This window comes from Cornus florida, unplaced genomic scaffold (genome assembly GCF_030987335.1).
Source record: "Cornus florida cultivar Cherokee Brave unplaced genomic scaffold, ASM3098733v1 CherokeeBrave_3.0.0_Hap2_Chr10, whole genome shotgun sequence".
NCBI classification, from domain to species: Eukaryota; Viridiplantae; Streptophyta; class Magnoliopsida; order Cornales; family Cornaceae; genus Cornus; species Cornus florida.
The window spans coordinates 104,336,988-104,350,962 of NW_026775580.1; the positions used below are offsets into that span (position 1 = coordinate 104,336,988).

General features: G+C 33.1%; 1 protein-coding gene and 2 non-coding genes across 3 annotated transcripts; all 3 read right to left on the reverse strand.

The window, feature by feature from the left end:
* Positions 1–3,732: 3,732 nt before the first annotated feature.
* On the reverse strand, positions 3,733–3,821 carry LOC132280662 (small nucleolar RNA snoR114). The gene has a single exon (XR_009471666.1). It is a non-coding gene; the product is annotated as a small nucleolar RNA snoR114 (small nucleolar RNA).
* Positions 3,822–10,528: 6,707 nt separating this feature from the next.
* Positions 10,529–10,616, reverse strand: LOC132280661 (small nucleolar RNA snoR114). The gene has a single exon (XR_009471665.1). It is a non-coding gene; the product is annotated as a small nucleolar RNA snoR114 (small nucleolar RNA).
* A 998-nt stretch (positions 10,617–11,614) lies between these two features.
* LOC132279639 (BON1-associated protein 1-like) lies at positions 11,615–12,654 on the reverse strand. Its single transcript, XM_059781665.1, has one exon. The coding sequence runs from the start codon at positions 12,548–12,550 to the stop codon at positions 12,026–12,028; it is 525 nt and encodes a 174-aa protein (XP_059637648.1). The 5' UTR covers positions 12,551–12,654; the 3' UTR covers positions 11,615–12,025.
* Between the last annotated feature and the right edge of the window lie 1,321 nt (positions 12,655–13,975).

Consider the following 13,975-nt stretch of genomic DNA (forward strand, 5'->3'; position numbering starts at 1 on the left):
ATAAGCTTCCTCCCCCTAAGCTCACTTCCACAAAAGTTGACCTCTTTAATGGGCTCCCCTCATTTAGCTTGCGTACTTTCATTTTCTCTTAGGATAATTTTATCTTTTTTGGCACAACGACTTCTACCAGACAGGGGTCAGGGGAGTAAGTCATATTTTGTATTGTCTTAGACTATATATATATATATATATATATATATATATATATATATATTTATTTATGTATCTCCTCGAGGGACTTGTTAAAAAAAATTATTATTATTTTATTATTAAGAGATCAAAATTTTTCCTTCGAGTAGGGTGTTTGATTACCCTTGTTTTCCTTTTCCACGCTCGATCTTCACCATCAACATTTTTTGCCAAAGTTTGATCAGGACTAGCATGCACCTCTTAAAATACATCTCTCACTCGAGTACGCCTTATAACTCGAATGCAACTTCAAAGCGACACCTTCTCTCTCGATGCCTCTGCATCTTAGGACAACATCTCTCACAACTTCCCTACCTTGGGTCAGCATTGCACGGCATATCTAATGCGTCTCAATATTTATACTCAATCCCTTTTATTTTATTTATTTCGACTAACTGATAGGTTTTTTTTTTTTTTTTTTTTTTTCTTTTATTATTTTTATTATTATTATTATTATTATTATTATTATTACTACTACTGGTGTTGTAGTTGTTCGTTATGTCATATTTCTATTATTATATCATAATGCTTTTATCCTTGATAAATCGATCTCTTCACTGTTGAGTTGAAATTAAGAGGTACAATTATCAATTCATTTTGTTTATATATATATATATATATATATACACACATTCTAGTTACCATTACTGTTATAAAAAATTGCATCTCGCACTATTTCATGACTTTACTAGGCGATGCAAATTACACCACATAGCCTGAATTGGAATCAAGATAGAATTATTTTATTAATTATTACATTCTATTACAACCTGTTTTCTAACAATATGATTTTGTTGTGCGAGGAATATCTCAACTTGGATAAAATGTACTTAGTACATTGACTTGGGGTGCACATTTCTATAACAAAGGCTGAAACTCCATGGGATCCCCACGCTATCAAGAGGGAACTTTAAACACACATAAGTCTCCATGGGGTGCACCTATTTATGTATATAAATAATAATTGATAACTGAGCACTGATAAGTCTCGGTCTCCATGGGGTGCACCTATTTATGTATATAAATAATAATTGATAACTGAGTACTGATAAGTCTCGGTTCTGGCTAAAAAGAAAAAGAAAAAGAAAAAGAATGAGGAGTTCCTCTCTACGGATAAACCTCAATAAGTTGTCTGAGATCCTTTCTACGAATATTTTCCTTTTACTTCCAGTCTTTTGCTCGAGCTCCCTCCTCGCGACCTCGAGCAGGGGGTAAAATGTTGATAATCACACCATGCTAGCTATCCAAGTGGCGCCATCTCTGAAAATAAGCGTACCTGGCCAGCACTTATCTGGCGTGCTCAAAATGTTGATTGTTGATATACGTGCCACGACGTTTACTGGAGTGGCACCATCTCTTAAAATAAGTACACCTGGTCAGTACTTATCTGGCGTGCTCCTGAAAAATGTTGATTGTTGATATACGTGCCACGACGTTTGCTGGAGTGACACCATCTCTGAAAAAGAAGCACACCTGGCCAGTTCTTATCTGGCGTGCTCCTGAAAGGACTAAGTATCCTCGAGCTACTCGTCCTATAATTGAACTTACTGGCCAAGGAAGGGGTCGCTACCCTTCCTCCCCTGTGGACGCGTCCCGCTCCATTCGGATGGGCCCCTCCTCCCCTCTTTTCCGATGTTACTTCCTGCAGGCGTAACCTCGGGTTTTTTTTTTCGAGAGAGCTCTCTTTAACTGTGAAGACCTCGAGACGCAGAGCTAGGTTAGCTCACATTTATGAAGCTGACTTTTCTATTAAGCTCCCCTCAGTCTTTTGCTCGAGCTCCTTCATCGCGACCTCGAGCAGGGGGGCAAAATGTTGATAATCGTGCTACGCTAGTTGTCCAAGTGGCGTCACCTCTGAAAATAGGCGCACCTGGTCAATACTTATTTGGCATGCCTCTGCCCCTGAAGGGACTAAGCGTTCGTCCGGCAATCATCAGTGCCGAGCACTCGTCCGAAGCATCGAGCGCTTACCCGGCAATTATCAGTGCCGAGCGCTCGTCCGAAGCTCGCTACTCTTCTTCCCTTTCTTTCCGAGGTTGCTTCCTGCAAGCATAACCTAGGGCATTTTTCTCTTCTCGAGCTCCCTTTTAACTGTAGGGACCTCGAGGCGCAGTATAGGATAGAGCTCGCGGGGCCGAGAAGGCGGAACCCCGAGGGAGGCTCTTTCCCTATCTTCGATTGCGGGAATCTGAGTATCAATGGTTAGGTGGCTGAGTTCTAAGGAATCGCCTCACTTCGAGGTCTACACAAGGAGGAGAGAATATTTAATACCCAATAGCTGAGCTCGAGTAATAAAGACCACATAATATGTATTAAATATATATCTCACAGAATGACCATTGGATAAAGAAAGAGCTACCATTGTAACCAGGGGTCCTTACCTAGGCAGAGTGATCACTGGATAAAGAGAGAGTTAGCTCTCATAACCAAGGGTCTTTACCCAAATGAAAGTAGTATAAATAGGGCTTAACTCTCACCATTTAGTGGGGTGGAAAAATACAAAGGCACAACCATAACCATAAAGAATGGTCTTCTAGAGCTCGAGCTACCATAGGGTGTTAAACAAATCTGCCTTCTCCCTCTTAATCTCTTTTATGGAGAATCCCTTGTGATAGCTTGGAGCTCCATTCAGCCTCAGATCTCAGCACCCCCGACAGACGTGGAATGATCTCCTCATATCATCACTAACTATCATCAACACCTATATTCTAAAATTGTGAGTTAAATTTTTTGAAGTGGACAATTAATATGGGACGGAGATAGCATATGTTTAGCCTTGAACTTGCAATCCGGTGATTAAAGCGGATCCAATGGCATTGTGACTAGGGATGGAAAAATTTCCATACTCGGTGGATCTCCGCCCCACCCTGCCCTGTTTATGTCGGGTTTGGGGACCCATTTATGTAAATGGGGAGGGGATGTGGACTGTATTTGAAACCCCGACGAGGGATGGGGTGGGAACCCTGCCCCGTTTATAGTGTATTTTTATAAAATTGCCCTTACATGTTATAAAATATTATTAAATTATATAACTATATATGTAATATATTCACTTCTGAAAGTGAAACCCTAGATCTATTCTCTCGCAGCATAGAGAAAAAATATAGTTGTTGTGCATCAAACATCTGATTATGTTTTAAATTGTTATAATTGTGTTGAAGCTTTATTAAATTATTAGATTGAAAAATATTATGGCTGTGTTGATTTTGTTGAAGGTGAATTGGAATTTAAAAAATGTTATGCGGAGCGGGAAGGGGGCTATTGTGGCGCGGCGGAGTGGGGCAGGGATGGGAGAGGGGGTTGAAAATTAAACGGGTATGGGGGCAGGGATGTAGGTAAAAAATTTGACCGGAGATGAGAATGAGAAATGATATCCCCGCCTCACCCCGCCCCGCCCCGCCCCATTGCCATCCCTATGTGACCAAAATATTTATGGTGGCTAGTTCTTTCTTTCTTTCTTTCTTCTTCTTTTTTTTTTTTTCTTTTTTTTTTTTTATTTAAAAAAAGGAGTTCTCCGAGGCGATGATTTTTTTTAAAAAAGGAATGCTCTAAGGCGCCTGGTTTTTTTGTCCGAAAATCAGACAAAGTGAAGGACCCTTCCTTCACAATAGGCGCAGTTATCGTCATCGCACTAGAGGGTTGTGTACACCCAAGGATTCGAGCCTGGGCTTTAAAGGTACCAAAGTGATTCTGAAACCCCTATCCTTATGCCACCCAAGCTTTTTGAAATTTATCTTACTTTTGATAATACAAATTATCTCCGACCTAAATTAGTTGTTCTATTTGAAAAATTGTAAGTCACAGTTTTCTAAACAGGACATCTTTTTTAGGACAGAGGGAGTATAATAATTCTACTAACCTGTTGGGCTTTTGGTAACACACATTCACTGTCAAGCTCCATGTAAAACTATTTTCAAAAAATACATTTTTTATTTTTATTTTTTTGGTATTTGGATTGCCATAAAATATTTATGAAGAAAAAATATTAAAATACAATAAAATTAACTTATTCATTAATTTTCGACAAATTATTTTACATGCTCAGTCTAATGGACTTGATTTCAATTTCTACCTAAATCTTTGTTAAACACCAAAAATTAAAATAATATACATATTTTTCAAGAAAAATATTTTATATCGAAACAAAGACCTACTATGTCAATCAATCTACTATATTTAATTTTTTAAAATTACTTTTAATAACCTCTTCACATAATATTTTTAATCATTCTCCTCGTACTTTCTATTACAGCTAATTTTTCTTATTTGATTATCCCTCAATAATTTAAATGTATATTTTCAAACCATCTAAAATTAGCTAAATTACATGACCTTTTATGATTTGAGATACCACACAACCCTTGATTAACGTTTCTTTACGGGATTAATGATTAATAATTTAATATGATATGCTAAATCCTCCCATTACACTAATTATTCTCTCACCAATAAACACAAATACATAAGAAATAAAGTGTAATATGAGTCAAAATAGAGAGCATTAATGTCTTTTAACTAAGAGCAGTGCTACATGTCACGAAAATGCATATTTCCCATAAATATGCATTTTTAGTTATTTTTATTATCTTGGTTTTCTCATATTCCCCCTAATTTTTTTCTTTAGCCCCACACACACACACACACACACACACATCTTTTTAATCCCATTTTATATTGAACACAAACACACACAACACACACACACATCTTTTTAATCCCATTTTATATTGAAAACACACACACACACACACACACAAGAATATTATATATATGAGTTCTGTTTTTAAATACTTTATCTACATCTTTTTAATCCCATTTTATATTGAATAATAAAGTACACACACATCTTGTAAACATGTAAGAGAATATGTAAAAAATTAATATCAAAACTAATTTATAGTTTATTACGAATTTGTTTTGAATTTTTAATTCATCCAACTTTCTAATTAAATTTCGCCCCCCCCGCCCCCCCTCCTTTCTCTCTCTCTCTCTCTCTAACTCTTTTGCACTTTCTACAGTGACCGTTAGATTAAATCTAAGGGTCAAATTTTAAATTCACCTATATACTTTCTTTCTGATATAAAATTACTATCACAATTTTTAGTTTCTAAATTTAAAATTTAGGGTAATTTACACAAATCTTCTCTATGGTTTGCTATAATTACAGGCGACACCCTTCCTGTTTCAGAAATTAAGTGGACCTTTCCTACTTTTGAAAATATCCTACACGGATCTCCCTTATGTGTGACGGACCGTTAAATACACGGACCTGTCAAAATTACTGAAATACCCTGAACTTTCAATGATAAATGACTTAAATACCCGTGTGTGTGTGTGTATATATATATATATATATATATATATATATATAAATGAAATTGATGTTGGCCGAAAACCAGACAGAAAAATGGAGAAGTGATGATCCAACCGACTGAAGCCCTAGATTGCAATAAATCATTTTTCACCGAATCCCCTTCTTTGCTGTCAAGCGCGGGAATCAGCTTCAATATTTTTCTTACTCAACAGAGGCAAAGGTGAGAGCTCTCCATAGAAAGCCGAATCACCGGTGCTGGAAGATCACGCTGGCGACCTCAATCCACCCTCGCTACCGGAAACGATTCTAGAGTGGAGTAACAACGAATTGGCAGCCTGTGAATTCGCTACCCCGCCGCTGATCTGGTATTGCTGGAGCTTCGAAGCCAACAAAGTCAATTCATCAAATTAAAACTGACGGTGTTGACCATTATCTGGATTCAACAGCCTCTGTTCATCCGATAATTTGGGACAGATCGGCGATAGGTCCCAAGTTATATATATATATATATAATATGCATGCCTGTGATAAGGCCTTTGTGATCTCTGATAATACCAGTCTTCACAACTCCAGGGTGCACTGCATTGATAGGCACCATAGGGATTTGTCTTAATTACCATTCAATACAGCTTGTGATGACTACTTCCGTTTGGAGTATATAAATTCATGAACTTCTGTGAAGACTACTTCTCTTGAATTTAATTAACAAGAATCCGCCAGAATTTTCTAACAAGCTAGCTCCATCTATGATCAGTTTTAACAAGAATCTTGAATTTAATATCTTATTTCTTGATAAATATACGAGAATTGTTTAACTTATCTCTTTACCATTTTCACTTCATTGCTTTCATTATTAAAAGTGGTCTTCAAAAAAAAAAAAAGTTTGTATCTAAACATTAATTTAACCAGTTTTTCTAATCTATGACTTGTACAGATTAGAGAAGGTAAATATCCGAAGGTTGAGAAGCATTGCAAAGATTATAGGGACAGTGTTGTGTGTGAGTGGAGCCATTTTCATGGCATTGCTCAAAGGGCCAAAGCTACTGAACACACAATTAATCCTACCAATTACAACATCTATTTTTGGGTCTGGAGGTGGTGATAATTGGTTGCTGGGTTGTCTATTTCTCTTCGGAAGCAGTTGTTGTTGGTCAATTTGGCTAATTTTGCAGGTATATATATATATATATATATATATATATATATATATATTCTCTTCCATTATATATATTTGAATATAATTTTGATATCTGAATATTAATTGGATTACAACTTAATTAATTTGAAACGTGCAGGTCCCAGTTTCAGCAAGCTATCCTGACCACCTATCCTTATCAGCTTGGATGTGTTTTATGGCAACAATACAATCAGCAATAGTTGCATTCTTCACAGAGAAACACTCCTCGAAAGCTTGGAATATGAATTCATATCTTCAACTTGCTTCTTGTTTTTATTCAGTAAGTTGTTGGCATGGTTTTCTAGCTATCTGGAATTATATACTTAATTTTGACTAAATATGAACTTGGATTGAAAAGAAGAAAAAGGGAAATGCTCTCTACCTTGAGCTGTCTTGCCAGTTCCTTGATATGTAATATGTTAGTCAATTTTGATTGTGCATTATCTAGATTCAACAGCCTTTGTTCATCCGACCAAGAACAGGAAGAGAGCGAAGAAAGCATTTGGTCTATAATAACTTCACCGTCAGACAACGTTGGGTTAAATTGAGAAGACTAAAGTTGATTTCAGTTCAGCAAGTGATCAGAAAAGTACTGCAGCAACAAAGAATTTCAGTTCGGTGAAAAGCTTCACAAGTTTCAGTTTGGGCACGTTTCAATCCGGTGAGATCGAGCAACAATTTTAGAGACCCAATTCGAAAGCACAGAGCATCAGTGGATTTCATTGGTTTCAATCTAATGGCAGGCATCCTCTGGCGGTTTTATACATAATTTAAATATACACACACACACACACACAAGCTTATAATGAGGAATGAGGAATACAACTTACAGAAATCAAAACACCGAGGTACAGACACGTAATGGAGAATATGAGGGTATTTTGGAAATTTCAGTTAATTAGTACATGATATCGGCATCTAATATATAATATCAAGTATATATAATATAGGCGAGGGTATTTTCGGCATTTCATGAATAAAATAGTAGCTGATGTCATCATTTTCTGTCGTTGCCGTTGACTCTAACAGAAGGGAAGTCTGTGTAGGATATTTTCAGAAGTATGTGATGTTTGCGTAATTTTCGGAACAGAAAGGGTGCTGCCTGTAATTATGGCAAATCATAGGGGAGGTCTGTGTAAATTACCCTAAAATTTATCAATACCATTAATTACAACAATAAAAGGTAAGTACCAAACAAATAAAAATACAAATAGGTTTATCTCTGGAACGTTTCACCATCACTAATCGGAATTTTTGTTTTGTTTGATGTCTTTAATAATATAATAATAGGAGTATTAAAGAAAACATTAAGAAAAATAACTAATTTACAAGGGAAATATGAAATTTCATAGAATAATATAATTTTTTGTCGTGAATCTCCTCACTACATCAATAAATTTTTGTTATTATAGTAGAACTAGAAAAAAGATTTTGTGTGATTTATTATGACATATGAGTAATTGGAATGTGTTTACAACTCGTTAGAATCTGGAATAAAATAAAACAAATTTAACAAAAAGTATGAAACAATTTGTGACAAAGGGTTAGAGAAAGCTAGATTGAATTTTTAATTTTTAAATAGCATGCATTTAGGGAGGTATACAATAGTTTAAATTGTAATCTATTAAATTTTTTATGAGAGAAGTGTTGTACAAATCACCAATTACCTTAAGTTAATCAAGTGGATAAAAAAATAGAGATTTTATTTTTAATTTTTATTTTTTAGTCGATGTTTTGTATATCAATACTGTAGTTTTTAATTTATTTTTCACACTCAAACAAATAGGCAACGTCAACTTTAGTATCAAGTCTTGGATGCAATTCTCTAACACTTCAATTTTTTTTTTTATTTAAAGAAAACAAAATTCCGATTAGTTGTAAGACGTGATTTCGAGAGGTGAAGAGATATCTATTTATATATATATTTTTGTACTTACCTTTTATTGTTATAATTAATGGTATTGATAAATATTAAATTTGAAAACAGTGATGGTAGTTTTGTATTAAAAGGAAAGCATATAGGTGGGTTTAGAATGTCACTATAAAAGATACGGAAGAATTTTCTTGTTTTATAAGGAGTAAGAGATCAGTACTCATATATGTATCTATATATATATATATATAGTAGTCATATATGTATGTGTATGTATATAGAGTCCTGATCTCTTACTCTCCACGTAGCAAGAAAATTAATCACACTTTCTATATAGACCGTTAGTTTAAATCTAATGATCATTTTTCAAACTCACATTTGACCTTTCCTTTTAACACAAAACCACTCTCACCCTATTTTTAGTTTTTATATTTAATTTTACCATTACCACTTAACAATAAAGGTAATTATCAACTCTTTTTCCATTTCTTCGTGCGTTGAATTTGAATCCAAGGTTGTGAGAAGAGTTTCACCTATTTTTTTTGGGTTACCTTGTTGTTTTTTAGGATGATTCTACAGTCCCACCACAGTCAGTACATCATCATTATCCAACAATCAAACTCTCAAATTCACAGATTCAATAATGAATTTCACCAAATGCCCAACTTCAAATTGAAATAGAAAGAATTTTTGTTTGAAATAGAATGAATTTTTGTTCAATTTCAAGTCCAATAAATCAATTCGATATTCCAAAATGTAATATTACATTATATTTGTTGGTAAATTTACTTATACTAGAGAAGTATATTAATTTACTTATAAGGAGAAAAATAAGATTTTTTTAGGAAAAAGACTATAATATCATACTGTTGTTGCAAAATTGAAAGATACGAGTATTGTTTTTCTTTCAAAGAAATATCTAAATAAAAACAATTTTTTAAGTAAAGGATATTGTTATTATTTTTTTTCAAAGGTTTCTATTTTTATTTTGATAATTACCTTTTATTGTTAATATGTGATAATGGTAAAATTAAATATAGAAACTAAAAATAGGGTGAGAGTGGTTTGTGTTAAAAACAAATATCGTAGGTGGGTTTGAAAAATGACTGTTAGATTTAATTTAACAGTCTATATAAAAATTGTGAATTAATTTTCTTGCTCCATAAGGAACAAGAGATCAAGTCTCTCTCTCTCTCTCTCTCTATATATATATATAAAACTCATGTGCAAAGATAAAAAAACTAATCCTAAATTGAGAGATGAACAAGACACATAAGTCACAACTAACCCTATATTGAGATGAGAAATAGACAAAACAAAATAATTTGCAAGGTTGATTTGTTTGGGAGATACATATTTTTTTATTTCTCCCATTAATTCTTCCTAAAAATAAATAACCCCTATCTTATTATTTGACTTAATTATTTGGCTTAGTCCTTTCCAAGAATAAAATTCACGTCAAATTATGATAAATTTACCAAATTCCTCTTCCTTGATATTTTTTTAACTATACTTTTATTTGGATGTAAAAATATAAAATAAAATTTTGTCAACGGTACTAAAAGGTAAAGTGCCCAACAACGTCTTAAATTAAGTGAAAAAGAAAATAACAAGAAAGATTTTCTCTCACCAAAAGTCCTATTCCTCTCCCACTTCATTCACTGTACAGAAACATAAGGAATGGAATCAGAATCCTTTGATGCATCATTATCTAACAACTCAATAATTATGGTGACCAAAATATTTATAGTGGCTAGTCCATTTTTCATAACAAACATGTTCAATTTTCTTTTCTTTTTTTTTCCTCTTTTGTTTTGAAGTTAATGACAATTAAAAAATGCTCTTATTTTGTATTATATATATATGTATGTATGTACAGACTTTTATTGTAATATAAACACCAAATTTTAAAATTATTGTAATATAAACACCAAATTTTAAAATTTTATTATATATATATATATATATAAACGGAGTGCTCTGCAGCGCCTGTTTTTTCGTCCGGAAGTCGGACTAAGTGAGGGACCCTTCCTTCACATTAGGCGCAGTTATCGTCATCGCACTATAGGGTGGTATAGACTTCTCCTACTTTTGATTTTACATATTCCAAGCGCCATTTTTTTTTGGGATGTAAAATTGTTTTTAGAAAATAGTTTTTTATTTTTTTTTGATGTTTGGTTCATTGGTTGTCTGTCAGAAAATATTTAAGAAGAAAAAAAATATTAAAATATAATAAAAATAGTTTACTCATCAATTTTTGATAAGTTATTTTATACGACCGCCTAATAAACTTGACTTCAACCTTCACATAAATCTTTACAAAAAATAAAATAAAAATATATTTTTTTACCTGAAAAAGTAAAATATTTTACTTTATGTCGAAACAAACAACATATTGGTTTGGTTTGGTAAATATGGTCAAATTGGTTTAGTTTGCTGAAAACATAAATATATATATATAAAATAAAGTGTAATATGAGTCCAAGTAGAGAACATTTTCATCTTGAGTAGTAATTTAGAAATCAAATTCAATAGTTACGTAATTCATTTGATGCGAGATGAATAGTAAATCCTATCACATGACGTCGAGTCCATTACTCAACTCACATAAATTGAATTCGATAACTTCCTAATTCGGTCCGTGATATATATATATATATATATAAATTCTTGTTGAGATCTCTTCTAATATTTCAGTCATATTTTGAATTTAATTTGTTATCAAAGTTAACAACAAAAAATGCTAAGCCAAACAAGAAGGATATTCATTCCATATTAGAGGAGAAAAATATTAAATATACCTCAATTATTTAACTTTATATATGTTAAACTCAAACTCAATCCACCAATCAAAAGAGACTGAAAAAATACAAGTCTGACTTTCAGATCAAACAACAAAATTTGAGACAATATTTTGTCACAATTAATAATGTTTGAATGCAGCTCTAAAGCTAAGCGTTTTTTTGGGTCTCTTCAGCTTATATAATTTGTAATTTCTTCGACTGTCAACACAACTAGTGCATTATTATTTTTTCTGGACAAATTAAATATGTAGGAGCGAACTAAGATATTGTGTGAGGGAGGCAAAAGTGAGATTTATTATTATTTTTTTTAAATTTTAAATTTGGAATACTACCATTATCTCACAAAATGTAAAAATAGTGTTTCATCTGATTATTAGTTCCAATTATTTTTTTTACACCCCTGTTTTTATAATAGAGTTATTTACAATTGTCACACATTGTGAATACACACACACACGCACACATACATAGAAAATTTTGAGTTGTCCGTTTTATACAACTAAAACACACTCAGTTTTTTTTCTCCAAATAAACTCTAATTTTCAACCTTTCTATTTTAGAAGGTACTAGTTTTAGTAGTAATAATTTAACTATCAATTTTTACAACACATTTCCACATCTTTATAATTTAATTAATGGTTCACAGGCAATAAAAACTGTTAAATCCATCACCGTTGGTACCCATACCAAACCGGAACGCCGGTGACAATCCCACCGGAAACACCCTCATCCGCCGAAACTTTCAACCCCGGCTGCGAGTAAAAAGTTGCATAAGACGAAGCATTTTCAGGCACCTTCGCTCTCACCGAAAGATTAATGATCCCATTTCTCTCTCCATTACCATCCCTCAACCTGTAACTCAAGAAATGCAAGTAGTTCTCCGGCGTATAACCTCCGGTGAAGTCCGACACCGGAACTCTGGCCGTCCCAATAACTCTGTTCCCGGAAGAAGTCTTGCATTGCACCTCCACCGTCAGGAACCGGGCATGAATAGGCATGTCCACGACCAGCTTTTCATTCCATGCAGGATTGCTTTCACCTTCTGTATCAAGCTTGGTCATTTGGGTGTCAACGGAGTCCGTTCGGACGATAACGAAAGCATTTTTCTTGACCGGACGGCTTTGGGTCACAAGTAGGCCTTCGCCGGAGATGATTGTGACTTCTAAAGTTCGTGAACATGATTTTGTTGCCATTAGCAAAACTATGTATGCACGTATTGTTACCGGACTATGCAGAGCGGATAATATTTACACAGTAGTGGATAATGTGCCAAGGTTTTGTAGATTGAATAGTTCAGAACTTGAGACTAAAATTCTAGTTGTTTATGGGTATATATATATATAAGGATTTTGAAGGAAGTTGGGAGGGAAAGGATAGAGAAAGAGATGGGTTGTTTCTAAATAAAGAACGTGTGAGAATAGAGAAATTCAAGACTGGCGTGTTGTCATGCTTTTCACGATGAAAATTCAAGTCATAACACATCTCTCAAACTCAATATCAAATACATTTAATCTGCATGAAATTTCGATTTGACAATTCAAATTGGTATAAACTAGCAGGATTCAATTCCAAGTTTCAGATTGGTCAAATTGACCACATAGTTTCTGCCTCTTCGCCGTGAAAAAATAAAAATCCCATATTTAAAATCATTTGAAAATTCTAGAAATTAAAAGAACTAACAAAAAAATTGATTCAATTCTTTGAACTAATAAATATATTTTTTTTTATTATTTATAAAAAAAAAAATTATAAATAAGAATGAAGAAATAATTTTCATTGGTTTAGTAGAGAGAGACAAAAAAAAGGAAGAAAGAAGGTTATAAATAAGCTACCACTTTAGTTTGGTTGGACTTTTTGTAGTTTCAAAACGGGATTCTAAGCTTAGAAAGTCATTTGTTAATAATAAAAAGCCATTTGGTAAAATGTCTGAAAAAGGACTTTTAAAAAGTCTAGGTGGTTTAGAAGCCCGATTAACCAAAGTCAATAAAACATGTTTTCTGATCAACTTTCCCAAGCTACACATTTTTTTAAATAATAAATATAAACTTTTTATATTGTCCATTATTTAACCTATTTTCACTGCAAACTTTCTCTTTCTATATCATCTTATTCATTAGTTCTCTACCCAAAAATTTAAAAAAAAAAAAAAAATTTAAAAACGTGTTCAAAATTTCACAAATCTTTATTAAAAAAAATATTGTTGAAAAACGATTCAACAAAAGAAAAATAAAGACATTGAGGAGTTGCAAAAAAACTACTATTGACTCCCATTTCACTTCAAAGTCTGAAGAGTTCCAAGATTTATGAACTCTCATCCAAAATTCAAGCCCATATAGAATTCTAAATAACTTTTCTTTATATATGTGTAAAATATTTTTTTTGAAGGCTACCGTTCCACTGTTAAAGTAATTTATGGCTATAAATAAGAACAAAAATTGGATATTTTTGTTGCCATCTCTATGTTTCATTTTATTTTTCTTTCCTTTTCTTTTTCTTTTTCCATGATCTATTTCAACTTCTATTAAGGAAAAAAAAAAAACTTCTATCATGTAGATTGGGTAAATTTATATACCTTGATCATTACTATGTTAATTAATTGTTGCTGCAACATAGGCAAT